The sequence below is a fragment of the Ceratosolen solmsi genome, unplaced genomic scaffold, assembly GCF_000503995.2.
Source record: "Ceratosolen solmsi marchali unplaced genomic scaffold, CerSol_1.0 scaffold10, whole genome shotgun sequence".
NCBI classification, from domain to species: domain Eukaryota; kingdom Metazoa; phylum Arthropoda; class Insecta; order Hymenoptera; family Agaonidae; genus Ceratosolen; species Ceratosolen solmsi.
Genome location: NW_011948412.1, coordinates 3,347,889 through 3,357,928, shown reverse-complemented (window position 1 = coordinate 3,357,928; position 10,040 = coordinate 3,347,889). Strand labels below are relative to the sequence as shown.

At 20.6% G+C, this 10,040-nt stretch overlaps 1 protein-coding gene across 1 annotated transcript in view; it reads right to left on the bottom strand.

The window, feature by feature from the left end:
* Window positions 1-1,744: 1,744 nt before the first annotated feature.
* LOC105364238 (putative uncharacterized protein DDB_G0282133) overlaps window positions 1,745-10,040 on the bottom strand; it is a 19,544-nt gene continuing 11,248 nt past the window's right edge. The window contains exons 6-15 of the mRNA XM_011502128.1: window positions 9,325-10,039; window positions 8,642-8,705; window positions 8,198-8,272; window positions 6,058-6,247; window positions 5,610-5,723; window positions 5,096-5,440; window positions 4,525-4,656; window positions 3,728-3,770; window positions 3,546-3,655; window positions 1,745-1,902 (exon numbers count right to left, since the gene is read on the bottom strand). Of these exons, the coding sequence (XP_011500430.1) occupies window positions 1,888-1,902; window positions 3,546-3,655; window positions 3,728-3,770; window positions 4,525-4,656; window positions 5,096-5,440; window positions 5,610-5,723; window positions 6,058-6,247; window positions 8,198-8,272; window positions 8,642-8,705; window positions 9,325-10,039 (1,803 nt within the window). The 3' untranslated portion in view covers window positions 1,745-1,887. The remainder of the gene's footprint in view (window positions 1,903-3,545; window positions 3,656-3,727; window positions 3,771-4,524; window positions 4,657-5,095; window positions 5,441-5,609; window positions 5,724-6,057; window positions 6,248-8,197; window positions 8,273-8,641; window positions 8,706-9,324; window position 10,040) is intronic.

Sequence of the window (10,040 nt, the reverse complement as noted above, 5' to 3'; positions counted from 1 at the left end):
TTTACATAAAAATATTTTTGGTATATAAAATATTAGTTTTCCAACATTGATAAATATATTGAATATTAAATATTTTAAAAAGATTATAATGTTGTTAATTTATTTGAAATTACACGTGGGTATTATTTTCATTTTATATCAAAAGTTCTGGAATACGCAACATCATACTTATTAGAATAGCTTTCTTTGTACATAATATAGATTTATAAAGAATTGTAGTATAAAATTAAAAAATTTAATTTTATAAACTAAATATATGTGGTTATTTAATTTTTTTTTATAATGAATAATTTTCGAAGTTTTATTTGATTTATAAAAATTTTTAACTTATAATTATATTACTAATCTTACACTAAAGCGTGTTGTTGTTGTTTGAAATATTGTATACAAATATATTTTAAAAATCACAGATGACATTCAAATATTTCGATTTAAACAAACTAAAGAAAAAAATATATTTATATAATTATAAAAATATATAATCATGTATTTTGCTTATTAGAAATAAATTATTCATTAACGCTTTTATTATTTATTGTTTATAAAGACAACTCCTTAAAGGCACAAAAATAATACCTTCAAAATATAAAATTTTTTTTATAAATCTTCATGTCTAACTATATTATAGTATACATGTTATATCTACAGTAGTTTGTCACCTATTTATTTAAATGAATGTTTTAAATAATTAATCAAATTTAAATAACATTATTTTTATATCTTCATCTTAAGTGACATTATTAAAAAACTTAAATTTTAAATTTAATTAAAATTATTTATTTTTTATTTTAATGTAATTAAAATAAACATTTTTGTTGATTGATGCTAATTTAATATACTGTCTTTATAAAGTTTGACAAAGTAAGTATATATTCCTTGATTTTATAATTGCAATAAAAGTTATGCAACTGATTAACGTTTTCTTACTTTGTAATTTTTATAATATATTCTATATGTTATATATGGATCTTTATAACATTTTATAACATATACATAAAATTAAAAAAATCAATTCTGATTAACTGATGTAATAGTAAATAGGTATTCTAAAAAGGTATTTATAGCACATCAAGTTTTTAACACATAAATTTTACAAAAGTATATAAAATTATAAAATTATATGCAATAACAAAAAATGAAAAATACAAGTGAATTATTACCACATATATATTTAAAATAAATTCTTTTTTAAAGATTTTGATTAGGAAATTAAATAATGGAATATACATTAAAAAATACTGTTAATTGTTAATAAAATTAAAAATAAATAAAGGTGAGAAGTAATATGAGACACTTTTATATTAAAAAATTTATTCTAAATTATACTTTTATAAAATTTACAATTATTAACATGTTTCCATAAAATGTAATCTTATTTTATAGCTAATTATTACAGCTGGTCTTAAATTTTAATGTTTATAAATATTGCTATTTGAATTAAGAAATTTTTATTGTTAGAAACCATATAATACTCAATAAAAATTCTAGATTTAAAAATTTCATACATGAAGATATTTTTTGTACATATTATTCATAAGACTAGAGTAATTAAGGCTATTTATTGGATGTATCATCCAAAATTTAAAATATATGTAGAATTAATTATATATATTATTTTTTAGAACATAAATTTTCAAACTGTTCTAATATGATCACTTGATAAATATTCAAAAAGTTAATTGTAATAATTTTAAACATTTATTATGTTAATATTTTACACAAAAAGAATTAGTAATTTATACGCATAGCTCTTCATAAGTTCTTTACTGCATATTTTTCAGAAAGAACTTTCCAAATAACTTTTTACACGTTATGTATAAAAAAAGTTTATTATCTTTAAATTCTTAATGCTGATCATTCTATGGTGTAACGATAGTTGCAATAACCTTAGTAAATTTTCAGCTGAAAATTTGATTAATATTAAACATTTTTATATTGAAATAAATAGTTTTTTTTAACGTCAATAATGACATTGCATAAATTTTTATAAATACTATTATCTTTGAGTTAATATTAACACATCTATAAAATATTAAGTTATATAAGCATTATTGACAAAATTAATCGACGGATAACAATTTGAGAATGAAACCAGGTCATTAAACAATGAAAAATTACTAAACTGATTTTCAAATTTAAAATATTCTTTGAATCAAATAACTTATTTTTGAGTTTTCTCCTAAATTACAAAAGTATAAATTTGTTTACAATTAGTAATGTAATAGTAAATTCAAGTTTTCGGAATTTTCACGATTCTTATCAGAACATATATTTTTGAGTTTTAGTTTCAGGTTAAATCGTTTAGAAAAAATCTGCACGCCAACTGAAGGGTCATTTCAAAATGCTACCTCATCGTATCATTGAATTTAATAAAACAATAAGAGAAAATATATATTATTATTATTATTTAAAATGTATGAATTAAAAATAATTTAATAAAATACAATTATTAAAATTTAATTAAATATCTATTCCTATTATTGTATGCACTTAATTCTTTGATTAATAAAAAATTATAAGTTAGCTATTAACTAATTTTTTAATATGTAAAATCAAATCAATGAACTTGAATAATTTAATAGTGTATTTTAATCCAATTTGTTTCATATAATTGTGTTTATATTAATTACTTGTGATATATTACAGTATAATAAATGATCAATTATATAAGTTCTATGTTTTTCTATTTATTTTAAGTTATATAAAAATAACTCTAAAAATTTAACAAATTATACAAACGATTCTCAATTCTTTCAAATTACTATTTTAAAAAACAATATATTAATAATTTTGCGATATAATTTTATTATATAATACTGATTTAATGAAATATTTATAACTAAATTTAAATATATTTAGATATAAATAAAAAATTTTGTTTTCAAAACCTTTTGAGTATATATAGAAAAGAAATTTTATTCCAATATTAAAAATGGTTACTAATAAAACAAAATGTTTATTTATAAATTAAGGTTCGAAAAGCTTATAGTTTTACGAGCAATCCTTGTATATAAATAAAATAATTGTATGTCTTTTTTAAATAGCGAAAACAAATTTTGAAAATTATATTCAATACAGTTTTCTATTAGACTCGATTAGCATAAATACAATTTTTAGTTATTTTTTTTTTTTAATTAAAACAATAAAAAATCGGTAATATTTTTTATAAATTGAAATAAGTATAATTTTATTTATATTCTTGTATGAATTCAATCAAATATTTAATTTATTTCAATAAAAAAAATCTTTTTAATTTAATCAAATTATTGTTTTTGTATCAAAATTTTTGAAAGTAATATGTAATTTGTCATAATGAAATGAACCTTACAATTATTATATATTTTTTTAATTTCATAAAAGTGTAATAATAACTAACAGTAAGACTTTCCTGATCCTTTGATATCAATTGTTAATGCTATAAAACTTATAATGCTTATGTTTTATTTGTATTGTAATAGAAATACATGCCATAAACAATTAATGAAATGATCGTTAACATTGATTAACATTGTAAACAAAAATACAAAATCTGTTCATTTCCTTACGTGTTTCTTTCCCGAATTATCCTCTGCATCGTAATAGTCAGGAACCTGTAAAAATTCTTCCATTGTTTGTGGTCTGTTATCATGTTTTCGTTTTAATCCATCCAAACGATCTATATAATTAAAAATGATTTAATAAATATTCAATTTAAATAAATTTTATTAATAAAATGAAATAGAATTACCTAATTTATCTTCCGCTTCCATTTTTTCCCATTTACTGACTCCCTACAAGTTATTTTTCAAATTTACAACAAAATTGCATAATCTATCGTATTTAATAAATTTTTAATATTCTATTAATTATAATTATGATATTGATTTGTATATATATAAGACAAGGAATGTAACCTATATATATGTTATATATATATATATATATATATATATATACCATATAGGTTAACATTAATTTTTTCTAATAAAATGTTAAACGTGTTTTTCAAAACATTTGTTATTATCAAGCCATCTTTCAATATAATATGCATTAAAATTGAATTTATTATTAGTAGTTATTTGTACATAAATTATACAAAATTAAAAAATTAATAATATGTTATTAGTATATATATATATATATATATATATATATATATGTCATATCTGATTAATACACTTTTAAAATATGAATATATTTTTATACTAAAAACAAATATTTTTCATTAGTCAAATAAAATATATTAAATTAAAGATCAAACATTAAAGATTTAATTTTTATATCTTAATTAAATTAATGTGGAATTTAAAAATGCTTGTCTGAAACTGAAAATTATATCAATGAAGATACTTTTAAATTTGCAGTAAAACATAATGACCATATTATCATATTAATATTTTTTTGATGTAATTTGTAATTAATACAGTAAGAGCAAAATATTATTTAAAAATATATAATACTTATATAAGTTTGATATATAAAATATATTTTTATTTGATTTTATTTTGAAGAAATATTATGATTAGAAACATTTTAATAAATTACCGTTTCTTCTGTTTCTTCTTGGCTATCTTGACTATCATCATTAGTTGGTATAGCCTCGTTTTCATTTTCTTTTTCCTTCTCTTTTTCATTTACTTCTTCTTTTAATGTATCTTGAACATCTTCCATTTCAACCTGGATATTTAATAAATACATTTAGACTGTTAAAATTACTTTAATAAGTAAACAGATCGAAATATGTACAAATTTTTTTAATTTACAATTAATTTCTTAATATTTATTTCAGAAAGAGATATTTTAGATAATTTTGTATTGATTTTTAAATAAAAAATTACAATTGCATCACTTAAGTTTAAGGTATAATAAAAATTATTAATATAATGACTTTTGTGCATAATGTATATTTAATCAGATCTCTAACAATTTTTAGATTCTATAAATATTTAAATTTTATTTATTTATTTAAAAATTTAAATAAGTAATGACTTATTGATACAAAATATACCTAATACCTAAATCATTTGTACACTTTAAAAAAATTAATATTATGTTGCCATGAAATAACATTAAACTGCAAATTAAAAATTGAATTTTATAAAAAAATTATATTTACATCTTCAATGGCTTGTTCCTGAAGTAGTGATGTAACATCTAATTTATGATGATGACTGGGTGCCGGTTCAAAATAGTCAACTATTCTGTTAATTTCGTCTTCTGAACGTTTATGAATATTTCGTTTAAGACATATTTGTACATCCATTTCCATTTCACAAACATAGACTTTGAAGCCCTTCGTTTTAGCGAAGCTCCACATTTCTTCATAATCAGAGATTTTTTCATTAATACTATCTAATATAATAAAGTTAAAAAAGCCATCAGTAATATTTTTCTTGAATGCTTTAAATAAGTGATTAACATATTCAGGTTCCATTGCCTCTTCATATTTGTACTCCATTTCCTACAAAAGCAATCCAAATAAATGTATTAATAGCTTAATAAAAACTGAACACACAAATGTGTATTAATATAATATTCTATGTAATACATTATTATAATATCTGTGTTTAGTTAATGTGTTTTAGGAATATATATCATAAATATATAAAGAAAATACTACTCATACATACATCAACGCCATCTTTTTTATTATCCTCGCTTGGTTTCGAGTCTTTTTCAACAAGGAAGTAATCATCAATGCTCAATATTCTCGGTGCCGATCCACCTTGGGCAATTTCTTTATCCTTAAATAAAAAGTTTTTATTTTAATATTGAAGTTCTTAAAAATATTATTAAAAAATATATATATACACACATATACATAAAACTTCATTATGATTAAAAATAGTTTTATTGAACACATTTTAAATATACTTGAATTTTAATTTTTAATGCTATCAATATTTTGCATTGAATATTAAACTTTTGAAATGCAAATAAATATTGGAAATAATTAATATTTGGATGTTGGAAATGGAAATTTCAATTAATATTTGGTGTTAAAATATATATATCACATATTGAATAATATTTTATATTTAACACCTAAGTGTAATTAATCATTAAATTTATAAATACCTTAATCAATTTGGCTACAAAAGATTTTCCGCTACCTGGTGGGCCTCTAAGAATAATTGCAATCTTGGGCGGCCTCGTCAATCGACCGGGAGTACATAGAATATCATCGACCATAGTAAGATTTGGTGTTTTCGGTAATTCCATAATCTTTGGTGGGTTCTCCAATACATTTTGTTTGATTTCTGAAAGACTAAAATAACAAATATTCCTTAAATACCTTATAATAAAATAAACGTTTTATATAAAAAAAATTTACGAGTAATGATCTATACAAAAATCATATATATTAAAATATTTAAATAAATCCACTTAAAGTAAACATCTAAATGTCTACACAAAGAATTGAAGTTAAAATAAATAGAATCATTAATATACATTGTCACATGTTAAAAAATGTTATAACTTTATATAAAATTATTTATATCGGTGTATAATACATTATAAGGCGTAATCATTATATAATGTCAAAAATAATATTTTCTTATCATATATACAATATTACGCTAAGTAATATTATTATTCGAATTTGAAACAAAATATTGTAGTAATAAAAATTATAATATTAATTAGGATTATTTTTAATTTCGAGGGAATACTTTCGATAAATTTTTGGGTTAATTTCTGAATAAAAATTTATAAATTTTTCAGAAATGATGCCTAAATCTGAGGGTATATTTTTTAGTAATTTTAATATAATTAATATTTAGTTATTTAATTTTTATATTTTTTTATACATATTATGTTTAAATACTGAGAAATGCTTTACTTTGGAAAAATGTTATTGAATTATAGTTTTCTAATGTTGGGATCATATTTAATTCTAACAAAATACTTGCATACTTTAATGTGTTTTAAGACAAAATAGAGTACAATTATATAATAAAAATGTTAAAATACATGCAACGGATAATTTTTTTATAACTACAAAGTTTACAAATTAAAATTGTAATTTTTATTAATAAGAATTATGTGGAATTTATTTCTGTTAACGTGATATTCCATATTACTTTTTTTTTAAGTACAAATACAAAATTAAAATAACATATTGACAATTTAAATTCATATTGACAATGTACAATTTAAATTAGTTTCATTATTTATTTACTTTATAATGTAACATATTTTATTTATTGATCATAAATATTTAAAATATTAAAATTAAGGCTCTACATATCTATCCATAGTTAGATTAAAACAATAATTTATAAAAGTGAATACATTATTAAAACATTAATAATATTTATATAAAATAATGTACTAATATTATAATATAATTAATAAAATCAACATTAAACGATCATTAATTAGGGAAAGGACATTTTTATTAATATACTCAAATATTGGAATTCAAACTTTGAACTTAAGACACATGTTATAAATTATAAATGATTTTTACCTTTTATGAATTAAAAATACACATGTGATAAATAATAAAACTATAAAATAAAAATGCAAAAATTTTAGTTCTTTTTAATTGATTTTGAAATGTCTTATAATCAAATTTTACATTGAACGTTTCTTCATAAATTCATTACAATATCTAATATAATTCTATGTGTATATAAGTATATTAAACATAAGTAAACAAACAATCGATCAAATTATTAATAGAATAAAATAATAATAATAAAACTATATCCCCGAACTATAGTATTTCATTATTTTTCCATTTATAAAAATACAAAAAAATTGAAGCCAAAGCTTATATGAGTTTACATTGTAATATAAGATAAAATAATTTCGTAAAACAATTACTAAACTATAAATTAATTGAATAATTTAATGACTGCATAAAAATATTTACATAAAACGGTTCCGCAAAAATATTTTAAATAAAAAAAAATTTTAATGTTTAATGCCACAATGAAAATTCTTGTTGATAATTAATGTATTAAAACAATAATTTTATTTATATTTAAAATATGAAAATTTTCGTAAATTTCATATGTTAAAAATAAATAAAATATTTACATCTATATATATACATGTATTAAGTGTAAACTATCGTTTAAAGTAGTTGTATTAATATAAAGTTATAAATATTTATAGAAAATAAGTGTAGAATTAATCGATTATTTATTGAAAAATAACGTCAAACATATTTTCAACTCCAAAATTCATTTGAAGGACGAATGCGTACCTGGAATCCTGAAGGGGAGTAGTGTCTGTTGAAATAATGGCGGCGGAGTCCTGCCAGCTAATATTTCCCTTAGATCTAGTAAAATTTAGATATTTTGATAGAAATATTTATTATGGAAAAATTGTATACAATTTACTAGATTCATTAAATAATTAAAAATGCCTTAACATAAAATAAAATATAGTTTAAGTATATGAATCGTTTTAAGATAACGAATACAAATACTTTTTATAATATTAAAAATTCAGATTTAAAGGGATATTTGAGTTTTACTTCATAAATTTTATATTTAAAAAAGTGGCAAAAATTTTGCAACTATAAAATTATAATTTGAAATTTTTTTATATTTTGGAGTTTTTTAAATGGTATTTGGGTACTTTATATATAAAGTGAAAATAGTATATTATAATGTACATAGCTACTACATTAAATATTAATTTTTACCTGTCATCACTCTTTTCAAGATCTTTCGATTTATTTCCTTTTTCTTCTTGCTCTTTATTCTTTTCTGTTAAATAAATCAAAGGTAATAAGATATTATCAAACTTATATTAAAGTGAGTAAAAATGTTTTTCACATTGTACATTTCATTGTCCTATTTTAAATTCCAACTTAATGACTAAAATTTATTTCTGTCAAACAATAATTATATTATTTAACAGGTTCAGCGAAGCTAACATAAAAAAAAATTTATAAAATTCTAATCTGATCTATACATACTTAAGATCAAATTTATTAAATTTAAAATTTGAAAATGTATAATAAATACGAGAAAACAGGAATTGTAGTTTTATTAAACCGCATGTAATTATGATTACAAAGGAACTAAATTGCATTATTAAAATAGTTTTTAATAAATATGAGCATGAATTTAGTATAAATGACAACTTTTTATCGATTTAATTAAAGTAAATGTTTCATTTAATAGAATATTATTAAGATCTAATATTACAATTCTGTTTTTACGTATTGCAAACATTTTAAAAATAATATACGGAATACGCAGCGCTGAACCTTAAAAATTACATTGGTTACATATTTTTAATTATCAATCGAACTAAATGTAATAAAATATTTTAGGAAAATACTAATTCTTACGTTATTACTGAAAAAATTCAGTAAATTACCTGGACTAGAACTCTTTTCCACTACCATCTCATCTTCTTTTTGCTCTGGCAGTGTGTCCCTCTTAGCCCGTAAATCATTATCCTTTTCTGAATTATCATCTTCACAATCTGTTTCCAAAATCCCATCCTGTGAATCTTTATCAAAATTCTTGTCCTTCGAAACTTTCTCTAAATTCCTGTCTGTCAAATCTTTTTCTGAGCTTTTATCTTTTAACTCTTTCTCCAAACTCCTGTCCTTCATATCTTTTTCTGAATTTTTATTTTTAACATCTTTGTCAATATTTTTGTCTTTCAAATCCTTATCAACTCTATCTTTATACCTATCATCCCTATCCTTTTCATATCCTCTATCTTTATACCTTTCATCTCTATCTTTGTCATAAGGCCGATCCTTATCATAACTACGATCCTTGTATCGATCATCTCGATCTTTATATCGATCATCCCGATCCTTGTACCTGTCTTCTCGGTCTTTATAACGATCGTCCCTATCTTTGTCGCGACTTCTGTCTCTATCACGATCTGAAATCCTATAACGGTCATCTCTATCCTTGTCACGACTTCGATCACCATATCGATCGCTGTCTCGATACCTATCATCTCGATCTTTATCGATTCTATTGCGATCCGCATAACGATCATCTCGATCTTTTTCGCGATTACGATCCTTATCGCGCAATCTATCATTTAAACGTTCGTCTCTATCTCTATCACGA